Source organism: Cherax quadricarinatus, chromosome 92 (assembly GCF_038502225.1).
Source record: "Cherax quadricarinatus isolate ZL_2023a chromosome 92, ASM3850222v1, whole genome shotgun sequence".
In the NCBI taxonomy this organism is placed as follows: domain Eukaryota; kingdom Metazoa; phylum Arthropoda; class Malacostraca; order Decapoda; family Parastacidae; genus Cherax; species Cherax quadricarinatus.
The window spans coordinates 11,925,754-11,946,121 of NC_091383.1; the positions used below are offsets into that span (position 1 = coordinate 11,925,754).

Here is a 20,368-nt window from a genome sequence, read left to right on the forward strand (position 1 = left end):
CGTGTTGTAAGAGGCGACTAAACTGCCAGGAGCAAGGGGCTAGTAACCCCTTCTCCTGTATATATTACTAAATGAAAAAGGAGAAACTTTCGTTTTTCCTTTTGGGCCACCCTGCCTCGGTGGGATACAGCTGGTGCGTTGAAAGAAAGACGTGTGTATAGTGTGACCTAAGTGTAAGTAGAAGCAGCAAGACATACCTGAAATCTTGCATGTGTTTGAGACAGGAGAAAAAGACACCAGGAATTCTATCATCATGTTAAACAATTACAGGCTTCCGTTTTACACTCACTTGGCAGGACGGTAGTACCTCCCTTTAGCGGTTGCTGTCTACCAACCTACTACCTACTGTATACCAGCTCTTTCTTTCTTTCAACACACCGGCCGTATCCCACCGAAGCAGGGTGGCCCAAAAGGAAAAACGAAAGTTTCTCCTTTTACATTTTGTAATATAAACAGGTGAAGGGGTTACTAGCCCCTTGCTCCTGGCATTTTGGTTGCCTCTTACAACACGCATGACTTACAGAGGAAGAATTCTGTTCCACTTCCCCATGGAGATAAGAGGAAATAAGCAAGAACAAGAACTAAAAAGAAAATAGGAGAAAACCCAGAGGGGTGTATATATATATATATATATATGCTTGTACATGTATGTGTAGTGTGACCTAAGTGTAAGTAGAAGTAACAAGACATACCTGAAACCTTGCATGTTTATGAGACAGGAAAATGGACACCAGCCATCCTACCATCATGTAAAACAATTACAGGCTTTCGTTTTACACTCACTTGGCAGGATGGTAGTACCTCCCTGGGTGGTTGCTGTTTACCAACCTACTACCTACTGTATGCCAGTTATCACTGTATGCCCCTTACCAAGATAAGGTGCCATCATGTTTCTCACTGTGTCACCTGAGATACCCAATAACATCATAGTATCTTTCAATGTTTAACTTCCCGTGTATACAGTAATATCCAATACCAGGCCACTGTCACAGTCACAGAGTACAAACAGTTTTATACCGAAGCGTTTCCTCTTGCTCAATATATACTGTGTGAGCGACGGTCTACCTTTGAACAAAATCAAAGACTCTTCAATTACAAGATTCTTGAATGGATAAAAGTACATGTTGAACTTTTGTTTAAAATACATAAAAACGTTTCTAATCTTGTATAACCTGTCACTTCTGTCAGGCCTGGTTTTGTCAGAGAAGTGCAACATACGTAACAGTAAGATAAACCTGTTCACTGGGATGATTTCACTGAAGACCGGGGTAGAAATTAGCCGATCTGTGGACCAGTATGCTTTTATATTATGCTTATAGACATGAAGCATAAGCATTATTGTTGCAAAAAGCAAATACATTTCAGCCACAGTTGTCTCTTTCCACCGGTGTAGTCTTGACTGTGGTGGTATGATCGTATTTGCCATGGTGTACTCAAAATACTTGTTACTTTCCCTGACAATAATTTCCTTCAATGGCTGGTCAAAGAATAATTCAAAGAATTCCAGTTCATTGGCCGTGGTTCCAAGGGGACAAGTAGGTAGAATTCCACTTTGAGAGTCATCAAAGTGGTGGAGCTTGGGAACAAAATTGGGATTTTACTGCCAATCCCAGATGCAGTTTGCTGGTGGATACTGGACATCATAAGCTGGTTGTAGCTGTGGTGTGGTGGTGGATGACACTCCACTTTGTCCTTGAGTGTGGGTCCCCGCCTGGGCTGGTGAGTCATGCATGGCCGTGGCAATTCCACCACCACCCCCCCATACCACCACTTACTGATGCCTGTGGTCTATCCATGCCAAGTGTAGCCACATCATCCTCACTATCACTATCTAAACCTGGTGTAGGGCCACGGGATGTACTCCGGGATGTACTTCGTCCCCTGGGCACTGCATAGGGAACACTACCCGAGCGCATGCGGCGGCATATATACCGACGCTTCACTGGTGAATATGATTCATCACTATCACTACTCAAATGATCATCAGGAGCAATAAAATCACAATCCACATCACTATCATCATCATTACTGAAGTTTGAGGCCTGGCCAAGCGAAAATGTTAGTTTTCTCTTGCGACGAGGTATAAGTGAACGTGACTGAGACATCCCCACACCAGAGGTAGAAGGTTGAGGATCGTCAGGATTTTCTGCACTATTTTCGATATCTTGGTCATTGCTTTCGTTCATTAATCAATCAAAGCCATAGAATTCTTCTTCTTTTCCACTTCCATCAGAGTCAGAACTATGAGTTACGAAGAGGAGAGCTGCCTTGCAGCGAGGCATGGTGAACAAAGGTTACTGAGGCGGTGTTTCCACAATGCCATGCGGGCGCCTAGAATTTTTGTTTAAGGCGCGCGCACTCCACGCAGACCCATTCTCTCAGATGTAGGCCTACCAGCCTTCTCACGCTAAATTTGACACCGCTAGAATTTTGGCATAGTTCTACGGTTTGGACCCTCAACGTAAAGCCGTAGATCTACGGCATGGACCCTGAAAAGGTTAAGAAGTAGCCGGTTGTGTGACTAGTAAAGTAACTGTAGTTTGGGAGAACCTGCCAGTAGGCTGTAGTAGGAAAGTTTTTGATATTACCAAGATAAAATTAAAAGTTATGTACTATTTCATAAAATATATTCCACAGATGGCGTAACATACATTCCACGTATACGGTGGCAGGAGTTGAATTCTAAGAAATACAGTGGTCTTAGTTTAGAACATGGGCCGGTGGAGTGGCCTGTGCCAGTGCAAGTGGCTCTCGGCAAGTTCATGTACTCAATGATACTCTTGAAAGTGACGGTGTGGAGCCCTCTTCATTCAGAAAAGTAAGTCTTCTTTCCTTATAATTTATCCATTTGTAGTAAATAATTTGTCACCCTGCCTCAGTGGGAGACTACCAACATGTTAGAAAAAAAAAATTTTTGTTTGCAAGATAGTTTTGTAATTTTTTCTTGGTTCTTATCATATTTTTAATAATGAAGATGTGCCATTAAAATCATACGTGAATTATTTGTTATTTAATGAAAGTTAAGTTATGAATGGGCTATATCGTGACTTACAGGAATGCATATCCAGCTGTGTATGAAGTAGAGAGGATGAAGGGTTATCGTACAGTGGACAACATCAAGCCATCCCCAGCTCTAGTGGAGCTCTTTCAAAAAGCTGCAAAGTCTACACTGACTTTTGAGTCAATGGTGTCACCCATGTTATGCCCTCCTTTACCATGGGTCTCCACTCAGCTGGGAGGCTATCTGCTCATTAATGCCAAGATTGTCAGGTAAGATAGGCATTGTTATATGATGTACAGCTTGAAAAGGCAAATGATAATGGATGGTTCCTCATTACTTTTCCAATTTTTTTTAATATTTACTAGTTATATTCTATGAGGATTTTCTTCTCTTTTTTAGTATTTTCTACAGGAGAAAGGGTTACTGGCCCATTGCTGCCGGCATTTTAGTCGCCTCATATGACATGCATGACTTACGAAGGAAAGATTTTTTTCCACTTTCCCATGGAGAATAGAGGAAATAAAGGAAAAAAAAAACTAGATGTGTGTATGTATATATATATGCATGTGCATGCCTGTGTAGTGTGACCTAAGTGTAAGTAGAAGTAGCAAGATATACCTGTTATCCATCGTGTTTATAAGACAGAAAAAAGACACCAACAATCCTGTCATCATGTAAAACTACCTACTGTTACAATTTGATAACTGTAGTGTAAGCACACCTCTGGCAAGACAGTGATGGAGTGATTGATGAATTTTTTTCTTTTTCGGGCCACCCTGCCTTGGTGGGAAACAGCCGATGTGTTAATAAAAAAAAAATATTCTAAGACTTATCTTGCTTTCAGGTTGCCGTATAATGCTCATCAGCAAAAGCAGCGAATGGCAGAGTGTGGTAACCAGCAGCTGTACCCTGTTATGGACTCTCTCAACCAGCTGAGCACCATACCTTGGAAAATCAATAAACCTATCCTTGATATTATTATTAAGGTAACACTTGTGCTGAATAACCATACATGCTTAAGTTTTTATTGAAAATTACAATAATATGGAGTAAGGGAGTGTAAAAGGGGAGCAATGATAGAGTGGGTGAAGTGCTGTCAACAAAGTTGCAGTTGTTAATGAAGAAATTTGGTAGTGTGTGACAAAGGAAATTAAAAGTGAATGTAGCATGAGGGCAAGATAATGAGAGTAGCAAAAAGTGCAGCCAGTGGAAGACTGTATCAGACTGGAGGAAGTATGGAGAAACATAACCTATATAGATATTAGGGAATTGATGTATCAGCAAGTGGTTTTATGAAAGACAAGATGAACCATACAGTAGACAGTTAACCCTTTGACTGTCGCAACCCCCAATCCTGAGGTCTCTCCTGGTGTTGCAAAAATTAAAAAAAAAAAAAAAAATTCTTATGAAATGATAGAGAATATTTTCCCGATGGTAATGACACCAAAAATATGAAATTTGATAGAAAATTTATGGAATTACGCTCTCGCAAAGTTGGCGACCTCGGTGATATTTACGAATCGGTGATTTCGCCCACTTTGAGCCCTATTTTCGGCTAATTCCATTGTTCCAGTCGACCAAACTCATAGCAATTTCTTTAGAACTCCATTTTTTTTCTGTCGATTGAATACAAGAAACTGCCCATTTACCAATTTCAACTACCCAATAACATGGTCAGAAATTTGCAATTTGGCCAATTTCACAAAAATTAAAAAATATGACAATTTCAAAATAGGGTCCAAAATGAACAATGCAGACATTCCTGGCTCGAAAATAACATTTTCTTTGTTCATCAGTCACGTCTCCAGGCCCCTCTGATATTACTCTTGCTTTCTATTTTGAATTTTTATTCAAACAAAAAATAGAAGATTTACTGTTATACAGACTACTGCAATACTGTAATAATTGTACAAATGTCAACCCATTCATGACTGCATATTAGAATGGCTAGTTGGACATTTATTGAACAATGACATCATTTGTTTACTTTTGAACATCGGCAAAAATCAAACATTTTCCCTACTTTGAGCTCCATTTCCAGGTTCTTTTTATAGTAAAACCAATCAAAATCACCTCTATTTCTATAATATGTTTTCCATTCTATCAAATTAGACCAAGAAAACGAGAATACAACCATAAATACTATATGAAAATAGACCACAAAGTCGGCATTTTAATTAAAAAAGCAGTTTTTTTTTTTCTCATTTTGCACTGCGTGCTGCAGGATTTTTTTTTATATGGTGCACACTGACCATACAGACCCATTCTCTCACATGTGGGTCTACCAGCGTTCTCCTGCTTGATTTGAAGCCACTAGAATTTATGAGTATTTATACGTCAAACACGGTGGCTCGTAAGATGCATATATATGACTGAAACAGTCAAAGGGTTAAGAATAATAGTATCTTTATATCTACAAGTACGTGAACAAGGTATACAGACCTAGCCTAGATGATATCAGTGACATACGGTGGACTCTCAGTTAATGATATTAATCTGTTCCAGAGAGCTTGTCCTTAACCGATTTTATCGTTATCCGATTTAATTTTTCCCATAAGAAATAATGGAGATCCAATTAATACGTTCCTGCTGTCAGGAGGCATGACAGAATAGTACTTCAATATGATGCTATTATCAACTCTATGGCTTATTTATCTATCACAGTTCATCGAATATGACGTAATAAACAATATTAATAACATAGAAAAATGATATACAGTGGACCCTCGACCAGCGATATTAATCCGTTCCTGAGAGCTCATCGTTAATGGAAATTATTGTTAGTCGAGTTAATTTTCCCCATAAGAAATAATGGAAATCAAATTAATCCGTGAAAGACACCCAAAAGTATTGAAAAAAAAAATTTTTACCACATGAAATATTAATTTTAATACACACAAACTGAAGAAGACATGCACAGTTACATGACACTTACCTTTATTGAAGATCTGGTGATGATTGATGGGATGGGAGGAGGGGAGAGTGTTGATGGTGTTAGTGTTTAGAAGGGGAATCCCCTTCCATAAGAACTTGAGGTGGCAAGTCCTTTTTCGGGGTTACTTCCCTTCTTCTTTTAATGCCACTAGGACCAGCTTGAGTCACTGGACTTCTGTCGCACAACATATCTGTCCATAGAGGCCTGTACCTCCCTTTCCTTTATGACATTCCTAAAGTGTTTCACAACTTTGTCAGTGTCACAATTAAACACTTGTTCAGGTTTCAGTTCTTCACTGTCTGTGTACTCCTTGAATTCCTGCACATATTTTTCAGCTGCGTTTTGGTCCAAACTGGCAGTCTCACCATGCCTTATCACACTATGTATGCCACTACGATTCTTAAATCTCTCAAACCAACTTTTGCTGGCCTTAAATTTACTCACATCACCACTAGTTGCTGGCATTTTTCTAATTAAATCCTCATGCAACTTCCTAGCCTTTTCACATATGATCGCTTGAGAGATGCTATCTCCTGCTATCTGTTTTTCATTGATCCACACCAATAACAGTCTCTCAACATCTTCTATCACTTGCGATCTCAGTTTCGAAAACATAGTTGCACCTTTGGCAAGAACAGCTTCCTTGATTACCGTTTTCTTGGCCACAATAGTAGCGATGGTTGATTGGGGTTTTGTGTATAACCTGGCCAGCTCGGAGACACACACTCCACTTTCATAATTAGCAATGATCTCTTTCTTCATATCCAGAGTAATTCTCACCCTTTTTGCTGTAGGGTTGGCACTAGAAGCTTTCTTGGGGCCCTTGGTGACTTATTTTGCAGGTGCAATCACTAAAAAGGCTGTGATAATATGAAATGTTCCGATTGTTTGCTTGGAAGCGACCGCGGTGGCTGGCTGGCTTGTAAACACTGGCCAGAAGTGGACGCGTCTCAGACGGAACGAATAGTGTTGGTCGATTTTTTAGCGCTAGTAGAGGCAAAATTTTTGCGTTAAAATGTATCGCTGGTTGGATTTATCGTTAATCAATGCCATCGTTGGTCGAGGGTCCACTGTATACTCTAGAATAAATAAAATATGTCATAATGTATGTGAGGATAAGTGGTGGAAGTGTTGTTGGTAGGTTTATAATGGCCACTGAGAGAAGTCGTACATATTAGTGGTGGAGGAGGCTTCTGCCACCTCCACTATCCACACACAATATATGTACGTAACTTATAAATAAGAAATATAATTTATAAAAAAGAAACATTTCCACTTACCTTGGAGGAGATGTTAGCTTAAATACGAAATTAGTTTGATGGAGTGTAGCAGATATGCAGGGAGTGTAGCAGGCATGCAGGGAATGTAGCAGGGAGTGTAGCAGACATGCAGGGAGTGTAGCAGGCATGCAGGGAATGTAGCAGGGAGTGTAGCAGGCATGCAGGGAATGTAGCAGGGAGTGTAGCAGGCATGCAGGGAATGTAGCAGGGAGTGTAGCAGGCATGCAGGGAGTGTAGCAGGCATGCAGGGAGTGTAGCAGGCATGCAGGGAATGTAGCAGGCATGCAGGGAATGTAGCAGGGAGTGTAGCAGGGAGTGTAGCAGGCATGCAGGGAATGTAGCAGGGAGTGTAGCAGACATGCAGGGAATGTAGCAGGGAGTGTAGCAGGCATGCAGGGAATGTAGCAGGGAGTGTAGCAGGCATGCAGGGAATGTAGCAGGGAGTGTAGCAGGCATGCAGGGAGTGTAGCAGGCATGCAGGGAGTGTAGCAGGCATGCAGGGAATGTAGCAGGCATGCAGGGAATGTAGCAGGGAGTGTAGCAGGGAGTGTAGCAGGCATGCAGGGAATGTAGCAGGGAGTGTAGCAGGCATGCAGGGAATGTAGCAGGGAGTGTAGCAGGCATGCAGGGAATGTAGCAGGGAGTGTAGCAGGCATGCAGGGAATGTAGCAGGGAGTGTAGCAGGCATGCAGGGAATGTAGCAGGGAGTGTAGCAGGCATGCAGGGAATGTAGCAGGGAGTGTAGCAAGCATGCAGGGAGTGTGTGACGCTGATATCTCTACGGCTTATTTATCTATCACAATTCATCTAATATGACATAATAAACAATATTAATAACTTAGAAACATGATATATACTCTAGAGTGAATAAAATATGTCATAATGTATGTGAGGATAAGTGCTGGAAGTGGTGGTGTTGGGTTTATAATGACCACTGAGAGAAGTCGTACATATTAGTGGTGGAGGAGGCTTCTGCCACCTCCACTATCCACAAACAATTTTTTTTTTTTTTTTTTTTTTCAACAAGTCGGCCGTCTCCCACCGAGGCAGGGTGACCCAAAAAAGAAAGAAAATCCCCAAAAAGAAAATACTTTCATCATCATTCAACACTTTCACCACACTTGCACATTATCACTGTTTTTGCAGAGGTGCTCAGAATACAACAGTCTAGAAGCATATACATATAAAGATACACAACATATCCCTCCAAACTGCCAATATCCCAAACCCCTCCTTTAAAGTGCAGGCATTGTACTTCCCATTTCCAGGACTCAAGTCCGACTATATAAAAATAACCGGTTTCCCTTAATTTTTTTTTTTTTTTTTTTTTTTTTTCAACAAGTCGGCCGTCTCCCACCGAGGCAGGGTGACCCAAAAAAGAAAGAAAATCCCCAAAAAGAAAATACTTTCATCATCATTCAACACTTTCACCACACTCGCACATTATCACTGTTTTTGCAGAGGTGCTCAGAATACAACAGTCTAGAAGCATACACATATAAAGATACACAACATATCCCTCCAAACTGCCAATATCCCAAACCCCTCCTTTAAAGTGCAGGCATTGTACTTCCCATTTCCAGGACTCAAGTCCGACTATATGAAAATAACCGGTTTCCCTGAATCCCTTCACTAAATATTACCCTGCTCACACTCCAACAGATCGTCAGGTCCCAAGTACCATTCGTCTCCATTCACTCCTATCTAACACGCTCACGCACGCTTGCTGGAAGTCCAAGCCCCTTGCCCACAAAACCTCCTTTACCCCCTCTCTCCAACCCTTTCGAGGATGACCCCTACCCCGCCTTCCTTCCCCTATAGATTTACATGCTTTCCATGTCATTCTACTTTGATCCATTCTCTCTAAATGACCAAACCACCTCAACAACCCCTCTTCTGCCCTCTGACTAATACTTTTATTAACTCCACACCTTCTCCTAATTTCCACACTCCGAATTTTCTGCATAATATTTACACCACACATTGCCCTTAAACAGGACATCTCCACTGCCTCCAACCGTCTCCTCGCTACTGCATTTACCACCCAAGCTTCACACCCATATAAGAGTGTTGGTACTACTATACTTTCATACATTCCCTTCTTTGCCTCCATAGATAACGTTTTTTGACTCCACATATACCTCAACGCACCACTCACCTTTTTTCCCTCATCAATTCTATGATTAACCTCATCCTTCATAAATCCATCCGCCGACACGTCAACTCCCAAGTATCTGAAAACATTCACTTCTTCCATACTCCTCCTCCCCAATTTGATATCCAATTTTTCTTTATCTAAATCATTTGACACCCTCATCACCTTACTCTTTTCTATGTTCACTTTCAACTTTCTACCTTTACACACATTCCCAAACTCATCCACTAACCTTTGCAATTTTTCTTTAGAATCTCCCATAAGCACAGTATCATCAGCAAAAAGTAACTGTGTCAATTCCCATTTTGAATTTGATTCCCCAAAATTTAATCCCACCCCTCTCCCGAACACCCTAGCATTTACTTCCTTTACAACCCCATCTATAAATATATTAAACAACCATGGTGACATTACACATCCCTGTCTAAGTCCTACTTTTACCGGGAAGTAGTCTCCCTCTCTTCTACACACCCTAACCTGAGCCTCACTATCCTCATAAAAACTCTTTACAGCATTTAATAACTTACCACCTATTCCATATACTTGCAACATCTGCCACATTGCTCCTCTATCCACTCTATCATATGCCTTTTCTAAATCCATAAATGCAATAAAAACTTCCCTACCTTTATCTAAATACTGTTCACATATATGCTTCAATGTAAACACTTGATCTACACATCCCCTACCCACTCTGAAACCTCCTTGCTCATCCGCAATCCTACATTCTGTCTTACCTCTAATTTTTTCAATTATAACCCTACCGTACACTTTTCCTGGTATACTCAATAAGCTTATTCCTCTATAATTTTTACAGTCTCTTTTTGTCCCCTTTCCCTTTATATAAAGGGACTATACATGCTCTCCGCCAATCCCTAGGTACCCTCCCCTCTTTCATACATTTATTAAACAAAAGTACCAACCACTCCAACACTATATCCCCCCCTGCTTTTAACATTTCTGTCATGATCCCATCAGTTCCAGCTGCTTTACCCCCTTTCATTTTACGTAATGCCTCACGTACCTCCCCCACACTTACATTCTGTTCTTCTTCACTCCTAAAAGATGGTATACCTCCCTGACCAGTGCATGAAATTACTGCCTCTGTTTCTTCCTTAACATTTAAAAGTTCCTCAAAATATTCTCGCCATCTACCCAATACCTCCATCTCCCCATCTACTAACTCCCCTACTCTATTTTTAACTGACAAATCCATATTTTCCCTAGGCTTTCTTAACTTGTTTAACTCACTCCAAAATTTTTTCTTATTTTCATTAAAATTTCTTGACAGTGCCTCTCCCACTCTATCATCTGCTCTCCTTTTGCACTCTCTCACCACTCTCTTTACCTTTCTTTTACTCTCCATATACTCTGCTCTTCTTATAACACTTCTGCTTTGTAAAAACCTCTCATAAGCTACCTTTTTCTCTTTTATCACACCCTTTACTTCATCATTCCACCAATCACTCCTCCTTCCTCCTGCCCCCACCCTCCTATAACCACAAACTTCTGCCCCACATTCTAATACTGCATTTTTAAAACTATTCCAACCCTCTTCAACCCCCCCACTACTCATCTTTGCACTAGCCCACCTTTCTGCCAATAGTCGCTTATATCTCACCCGAACTTCCTCCTCCCTTAGTTTATACACTTTCACCTCCCTCTTACTTGTTGTTGCCACCTTCCTCTTTTCCCATCTACCTCTTACTCTAACTGTAGCTACAACTAAATAATGATCCGATATATCAGTTGCCCCTCTATAAACATGTACATCCTGGAGCCTACCCATCAACCTTTTATCCACCAATACATAATCTAATAAACTACTTTCATTACGTGCTACATTATACCTTGTATATTTATTTATCCTCTTTTTCATAAAATATGTATTACTTATTACCAAATTTCTTTCTACACATAGCTCAATTAAAGGCTCCCCATTTACATTTACCCCTGGCACCCCAAATTTACCTACTACTCCCTCCATAACATTTTTACCCACTTTAGCATTGAAATCCCCAACCACCATTACTCTCACACTTGATTCAAAACTCCCCACGCATTCACTCAACATTTCCCAAAATCTCTCTCTCTCCTCTACACTTCTCTCTTCTCCAGGTGCATACACGCTTATTATAACCCACTTTTCACATCCAATCTTTATTTTACTCCACATAATCCTTGAATTAATACATTTATAGTCCCTCTTTTCCTGCCATAGCTTATCCTTCAACATTATTGCTACTCCTTCTTTAGCTCTAACTCTATTTGAAACCCCTGACCTAATCCCATTTATTCCTCTCCACTGAAACTCTCCCACCCCCTTCAGCTTTGTTTCACTTAAAGCCAGGACATCCAGCTTCTTCTCATTCATAACATCCACAATCATCTCTTTCTTATCATCTGCACAACATCCACGCACATTCAGACTTCCCACTTTGACAATTTTCTTCTTCTTATTCTTTTTAGTAATCTTTACAGGAAAAGGGGTTACTAGCCCATTGTTCCCGGCATTTTAGTTGACTTTTACAACACGCATGGCTTACGGAGGAAAGATTCTTATTCCATTTCCCCATGGATATAAAAGGAAAATTAATAAGACCAAGAACTATTAAGATAAAAATCAAAGAAAACTCAGATGAGTGTGTATAAATAAATGTGTACATGTATGTATAGTGTGACCTAAGTGTAAGTAGAAGTAGCAAGACATGCCTGTAATCTTGCATATTTATGAGACAGACAAAAGACATCAGCAATCCTACCATCATGTAAAACAATCACAGGCTTTCGTTTTACACTCGCTTGGCAGGACGGTAGTACCTCCCTGGGTGGTTGCTGTCTACCAACCTACTACCTATATGCACATAATTTATAAATAAGAAATATGTATTTGCATTTCAATTTATAACTTACATTTTAATTTATAAAAAGGTAGTAGGTTGGTAGACAGCAACCGCCCAGGGAGGCACTACCGTCCTGCCAAGTGAGTGTATAACGAGAGCCCTTAATTGTTTTACATGATGGTAGGATTGCTGGTGTTTTTTGTCTGTCTAATAAATATGCAAGATTACAGGTGTGTCTTGCTACTTCTACTTACACTTAGGTCACACTACACATACATGTATACGTTTATTTATACACACTCATCTGAGTTTTCTTTGATTTTTTTCTTAATAGTTCTTGTTCTTATTACTTTTCCCTTTTATATCCATGGGGAAGTGGAATAAGAATCTTTCCTCCTTAAGCCATGCGTGTTGTAAAAGTCAACTAAAATACTGGGAACAATGGGCTAGTAACCCCTTTTCCTGTACAGATTACTAAAAATAAGTAGAAGAAGAAAATTGTCAAAGTGAGAAGTCTGAATGTGCGTGGATGTTGTGCAAATGATAAGAAAGAGATGATTGTGGATGTTATGAATGAGAAGAAGCTGGATGTCCTGGCTTTAACCCTTTCAGGGTCTGTGCCGTAGATCTACGGTTTTATGTTAAGGGTCCAAACCATAGATCTACGCCATGAGCTCAGCTCACTCTGATAAGCTGTGAGCAGTAAATTTGGACCTAGATATGAGAGAATACATCTATATGGTATGTGTGCACCACATAAAACAAATCCTGCAGCACACAGTGCATAATGAGAGAAAAAACTGAGACCATAATTTTCGATTAAAACAGCGACTTTGCAGTGTTTTTTCATGTTTTTTATTGGTGTATTTGCAATTTCTTGGTCTCATTTGATAGAATGAAAGATCTACTGCAGAAATAGAGATGATTTTGATTGGTTTTAATATGTGAAATGGCTCGAAACTGAGCTCAAAGCAGCAGAAATGTTAAATTTTTGCCGATGTTCAAGAGTAAACAAATGACCTCACAAGTCTAATACATGACAGCTGGTGGGTCTAATATACATTCACAAATGTGGTGATATTATTTATTCAATTATTACAGTATTGCATAACAGTAAATCTTCTATTTTTTGGTTTGAATAAAAATTCATTATGTGAATAAAAAATCAAAATGGAATTTATTTGTAAAGTCTGAAAATATAACTAATGAATAGAGGAAATGTTAGTTTAGTGCCAGGAATGCCTGCATTGTTTATTCTGGACCCTATTTGGAAATTGGAATATTTTGAACTCTTCCTTAAATTGGCCAAATTACCAATTTCCAGTCACTTTATTTTGTTGTTGAAACAGTGCTCAGTCAATAGAATAGAAGTAATACTAGTGAAATAGCTAAGAATTTGGTTGACTGGAATACTGTAATTGACCTAAAATGAGAGTCAAAATTGGTATAATCGCCGATGCGTAAATATCGCCGACACATCAAAATTCGCGAGAGCATAATTTCATCAATTTTCCATCAAACTTCGTAATTTTTGTTTTATTACCTTCAGAAAAAGATTCTCTACCATTTCATGAGAAAAAATAAAATTATTTTTTGAAAATTCTTGGACCCTGGTGCACACTTCGAAATTTGGCCTCTGGACCCTGAAAGCAAAACTGAAGGGGGTGGGAGAGTTTCAGTGGAGAGAAGTAAATGGGATTTACCTGGAGTTTACCTGGAGAGGTCAGGGTTTTAAATAGAGTTAGAGCTAAAGGAGGAGTAGCAATAATGTTGAAGGATAAGCTATGGGGATCTGTAACAAGTGGCGTTCCACAGGGCCCGTTGTTGTTTATAATACATATCAATGATCTTGATGAGGGAATTACTAGTGAAATGAGCAAATTCGCCGATGACACAAAGATAGGTAGGATAATTGATTCAAACGTAGATATCAGGTAACTTCAGGAGGATTTAGACAAACTCAATACCTGGTCAGCAAAGTGGCAGATGCAGTTCAATGTAGATAAATGCAAGGTTCTGAAGCTCGGGAGTGTCCATAACCCTAGCATTTATAAGTTAAATAATGTAGAACTTAGCCATACAGATTGTGAAAAGGACTTGGGGGTTATGGTAAGCAGTAACCTTAAACCAAGACAGCAATGCCTAAGCGTACGTAATAAGGCAAATAGATTACTGGGATTTACATCAAGAAGTGTAAGCAACAGAAGTTCAGCGGTTATATTACAGCTTTATACATCATTAGTAAGGCCTCATCTAGATTATGCAGCCCAGTTCTCGTCTCCATATTACAGAATAGACATAAATTCGTTAGAAAACATTCAGCGTAGAATGATTAAATTAATACATAGCATTAGAAATCTTCCTTATGAAGAAATATTGAAGACCCTTAAATTACATTCACTTGTTAGACGTAATGCGTGAGGCATTACGTAGAATGGAAGGGGGTAAAGCAGCTGGAACTGACAGAATCATGACAGAAATGTTAAAAGCAGGGGAAGATATAGTGTTGGGGAAGGAACGCGGGGTAGGGGTCGTCCTTGAAAAGGTTGGAGGGAGGGGGAAAGGAGGTTTAGTGGGCGAGGGGCTTGGACTTCCAGCAAGCATGCGTGAGCATGTTAGATTGGAGTGAATGGAGACGAATGGTATTTGGGACCTAACAAGCTGTTGGAGTGTAAGCAGGTTAATATTTTAAGTGAAGGGATTCAGGGAAACCGGTTAATTTATATAGCCGGACTTGAGTCCTGGAAATGGAAAGTACAATGCCTGCACTTTATGGGAAGGGTTTGGGATATTTGCAGTTTGGAGGGATATGTTGTGTATCTTTATACGTATATACTTATAAACTGTTGTATTCTGAGTACCTCTGCAAAAACAGTGATTATGTGTGAGTGAGGTGAAAGTGTTGAATGATGATGAAAGTATTTTCTTTTTTGGGAATTTTTTCTTTTTGGGTCACCCTGCCTCGGTGGAAGACGGCCAACTTGTTAAAAAAAAAAAAATGTATGAAAGAGGGGAAGGTACTTAGGGATTGGCGGAGAGCGTGTATAGTTCCTTTATATAAAGGGAAAGGGGACAAAAGAGATTGTAAAAATTATAGAGGGTTAAGTTTACTGAGTATACCAGGAAAAGTGTATGGTAGGGTTATTATTGAGAGAATTAGAGGTAAGACAGAATGTAGAATTGCGGATGAGCAAGGAGGTTTTAGATTGGGTAGGGGATATGTAGATCAAGTGTTTACATTGAAGCATATATGTGAACAGCATTTATGGATTTAGAAAAGGCATATGATAGAGTGGATAGGGGAGCAATGTAGCAGATGTTGCAAGTACAATGGACCCTCGAGTTTCGGCAGCCTCGACTTTCGTGAAATTCGACCTTCGGCGAGTTTTTTTTTTTTTTTTTTTTTTTTTTTTTTTTTTTTTTTTTTTTTTTTTTTTTGTAAAAATTTGGCCTCGAGTTTCGTGAAAAAACTCATGTTTCGGTGACCATCCGGTACCCGTCCGCCCGTCACCACGCACACAAAGTCAGTCTCCCACACCATTCACGCTCAGTGTGCCATTGTTTACCAACACGTAACCATCACCCCGCGGGTTCAGTTGTAATAATCCATTGTTTTTTGTGATTACAACTGCTAAATAAGTCACCATGAGCCCAGGGAAAGCTAGTGCAAGCCCTTTGGTGAAGAAAGTGAGGAGCACGATCGAATTCAAGAAGGAAATCATTGAAAAATATGAGAGTGGAGTGCGTGTTACAGAGCTTGCCAGGATGTATGGCAAGCCCCATTCAACCATCACTTCGATCGTGGTGAAAGGAAAGGAAATAAAGTGTGCTGTTGTTGCAAAAGGAGTGGATATGCTGACAAAAAGGAGATCACAAATCCTCGAAGAAGTGGAGAGGTTATTGTTGGTGTGGATTACCGAAAAACAATTAGCAGGAGATAGTGTTATGCAGTCGATAATATGTGAAAAGGCAAGGCACTTGCATGGCGATCTCGTAAAGAACATGCCTGCAACAAGTGGTGATGCTTGTGATTTTAAGGCCAGCAAAGGTTGGTTTGAGAGATTTAAGAAGCGTAGTGGCATTCACAGTGTGATAAGGCATGGTGAGGCTACCGGTTCTGACAAAAAAGCAGCTGAGAAGTTTGTACAGGAGTTTAAGGAGTGCATAGACACTGGAGAATTCAAACCCCAGCAAGTGTTTAATTGTGACGAAACAGGCCTCTTCTGGAAGAAAATGCCAAAGAGGACCTACATCACGCAGAAGGAAGCGGCACTCCCAGGACACAAGCCTATGAAAGACAGGCTTACTCTCATGTTTTGTAGTAATGATAGTGGGGATTTTAAAGTGAAGCCTTTACTGGTGTATCACTCTGAAAATCCCAGTGTGTTCAAGAAATACAGTGTCGCCAAGAGTAACTTGTGTGTGATGTGGAAGGCTAACAGTAAGGCATGGGTCACAAGGGGAATTTTCCTAGACTGGTTTAATGAAGTGTTTGGCCCCTGTGTGAAAAAATACCTCCTGGAAAATAAACTGTCACTCCAGTGCCTCCTGGTAATGGACAATGCTCCTGCTCATCCTCCAGACTTGGAAGAGCAAATAGTGGAGAAGTTTAGTTTCATCATGGTGAAGTTCTTGCCTCCTAATACTACTACTCTCCTCCAGCCCATGGACCAGCAGGTCATTTCAAACTTCAAAAAACTCTACACCAAAGCAGTGTTTCAGAAGTGCTTTGAAGTGACCTCAGACACTGAATTGACCCTAAGAGAGTTCTGGAAAGATCACTTTAATATCCTTCATTGCATAAACCTTATAGGTAAGTCTTGGGAGGGAGTGACTTCCAGGACTTTGAACTCTGCTTGGAGAAATTTGTGGCCAGATTGTGTACAAGAGAGGGAGGATTTTGAAGGGTATGTGGCTGACCCTAAGGAACCTATGCCAGTTTTGGAAACTATTGTGGCATTGGGGAACACCCTTGGGTTGGAGGTGAGTGGTGAGGATGTGGAAGAGTTGGTGGAGGACCACAGGGAAGAGCTAACCACTGAAGAGCTGCAAGAGCTTCATCTGCAACAGCAAGAGATCACAGCTCAGGAAACTGCTGCGGAGGAGGAGGAAGAGAGATGGAGGAAGGTGCCTTCTTCAAAGATTAACCCTTTCAGGGTCCGTCCCGTAGATCTACGGCTTTACGTTCAGGGTCCAAACCGTAGATCTACGCCATGAGCTCAGCTCACTCTGATAAACTGTGAGTGGTACATTTGGGCCTAGATATGAGAGAATACATCTATGTGGTATGTGTGCACCACATAAAACAGATCCTGCAGCACACTGTGTATAATGAGAGAAAAAAAATGAAATCATGATTTTTCGATTAAAACAGCAACTTTGCAGTGTTTTTTCGTATGTTTTTTATAGTTGTATTTGCGATTTCTTGGTCTCATTTGATAGAATGGAAGACATATTACAGAAATAGAGATGATTTTGATTGGTTTTAGCACTGGAAATGGCTTGAAACTGAGCTCAAAGTAGCAGAAATGTTAAATTTTTGCCGATATTCAAGAGTAAACAAACGACCTCACACGTCTAATACACGTCAGCTGGTGGGTCTAATATACATTCACAAATATGGTGATGATATTTATACAATTATTACAGTATTGCATAACAGTAAATCTTCTATTTTTTAGTGTGAATAAAAATTCATTATGTGAATAAAAAATCAAAATGGAATTTATTTGTAAAGCCTCAAAACATAACTAATGAACAGAGGAAATGTTAGTTTAGTGCCAGGAATGCCTACATTGTTCATTCTGGACCCTATTTTGAAATTGGAATATTTTGAACTTTGTGTTAAATTGGCCAAATTAACAATTTCCGATCACTTTATTTTGTAGTTGAAACAGTTGACTTGGCGATTTCTTGTGCTCAATCGATAGAACAGAAGTAATACTAGTGAAATAGCTAAGAATTTGGTTGATTGCAATAATGTAATTGGCCTAATATTGGAGTCAAAGTCGGCAAAATCGCCGATTCATAAATATCGCTGACATATCAAAATTCGCGAGAGCATAATTTCGTCAATTTTCCACCAAATTTCGTACTTTTTGTTTTATTACCTTCACAAAAAGATTCTCTACGATTTCATAAGAAAAAATAACAATTTTTTTTTTTGAAAATTCTTGGACACTGGTGCGTGACTCCAGATTTGGGCCTTGGACCCTGAAAGGGTTAAGGACATTTGTGGAAAGTGGACTGAAGTGCAAACATTTATGGATGAACTTCACCCTAACAAAGCTGTTGCAGGCCGTATTGGTGACATGCACAATGACAGTGTTGTGTCCCACTTCAGGGAAATCCTAAAGAAACGCCAGAAACAGACCTCTTTGGACAGGTATTTTGTGCGACAGGGGTCCAGTGACTCTCAAGCTGGTCCCAGTGGCATTAAAGGAAGAAGGGAAGTAACCCCAGATATGGGCTTCATACCTGAAGTCCTAATGGAAGGAGATTCTCCTTCCAAAAAGTAGTGTACACCTTCCTCCCATCACCTCCTCCCATCTTCCATCCATGCAGAAGTCTTCAGTCAAGGTAAGTGTAATGTTATTTTTATTTATTTTAAATGCATGTACTTGATTTCTGATTGTTTTCATTATGTAAATCTTTATTTAATTTGAAAAAAAAAATTTATTTTAATATTTTCGGGTGTCTGGAACGGATTAATTTTATTTCCATTATTTCTTATGGGGAAAATGGTTTCGAGTTTCGTGAATTTCGACCATCGGCGGGCTCTCTGGAACGGATTAATCACGAAACACGGAGGTCCACTGTATATGGAATAGATGGTAAGTTACTAAATGCTGAAAACAGTTTTTATGAGAATAGTGAGGCTCAGGTTAGGGTGTGTAGAAGAGAGGGAGACTACTGCTCGGTAAAAGTAGGTCTTAGACAGGGATGTGTAATGTCACCATGGTTGTTTAATACAGTGGTCCCTCGATAATCGTCAGGCTCGATAGTCGTCCTTTTTAGAAATCATCGCGTTATTTTTGTCCAAACATTGGCTCGCAAATGGTCGGTTGACTCGCTAATCTTCGTTCATCCTGGACGCGTACTCACTGCTCTGAGCCGCCTCGGTCTCCCTTCCCAGCCATTGTGCCATTGTTTACCAGTGAGCGACGGCCCCCTCACTTGTTCATACGAAATATTTCATAATATTCCATTCATTTTAGTGCTTGCATGTGCTAAATGAGCTACCATGGCTCCAAAGAAAGCTCCTAGTGCTAAGCCTTTGGAAAAGATGAATTAAAGAAAAACATCACTGAAGAATATGAAAGTGGCGTACCTGTGGCCGAACTGGCCAGGATGTATAACAAACCCCATACAACCATAGTTCCACCGTGGCAAAGAAAAAGGAAATCAAGGAAGCTGTTCCTGCTTGGAGAAAGTTGTGGCCAGATTGTGTCGACGAGGGATTTTGAAGGGTTTGTGACTGACCCTGATGAGGCTATATCAGTTGTGAAATCTATTGTGGCACTGGGGAGTTTCATGGGATTGGATATGAGTTTGGAGGATGTGGAAGAGTTGGTGGAGGACCACAACGAAGAGCTAACCACTGAGGAGCTGCAAGAGCTTCAGCTGGAACATCAACAGATTGCAGCTCAGAATCTTGCTGCAGAGGAGGAGGAAGAGAGATGGAAGAAGGTGCCTTCTTCAGAAATTAAGGAGATTTTTGAAATATGGTGTAGGATGGAAAGATTTATGGAGAAACATCACCCTGAGAAGGATGTTGCAAGCCACATCGGCAACTTGTACAGTGACGAAGTCTTGGCCCATTAAAGAGACGCCAGAAACAGAGCTTTCTGGATACTTTTTTTTGAGAGACAAGACTCCAGTGACTCTCAAGCTGGTCCTAGTGGCATTAAGAAACAGAGAAGTGAATTATGTAACCCCAGAAAAGGACTTGGTACCTGAGGTGTTGATGGAAGGGGATTCCCCTTCCAAACAGTAACTAATCCAGTCTCTCTCCTCCTCCAGTCTTCCATACACTAAGAAGAATCGCCAATAGAGGTAAGTGTTATTCTGTTAATGTTTCATTCATCATGTGCCATTGTATTGTTTATGTACTACATCTATATTTCATGTAAAAAAAATTTTTGTTTTAATACT

General features: G+C 40.1%; 1 protein-coding gene across 1 annotated transcript in view; it reads left to right on the top strand.

The window, feature by feature from the left end:
* The window catches only part of PolrMT (mitochondrial RNA polymerase), a 301,092-nt gene that overhangs the window by 126,354 nt on the left and 154,370 nt on the right, over positions 1 to 20,368 (top strand). The window contains exons 10-12 of the mRNA XM_070104506.1: positions 2,638 to 2,818; positions 3,055 to 3,270; positions 3,846 to 3,987. Of these exons, the coding sequence (XP_069960607.1) occupies positions 2,638 to 2,818; positions 3,055 to 3,270; positions 3,846 to 3,987 (539 nt within the window). The remainder of the gene's footprint in view (positions 1 to 2,637; positions 2,819 to 3,054; positions 3,271 to 3,845; positions 3,988 to 20,368) is intronic.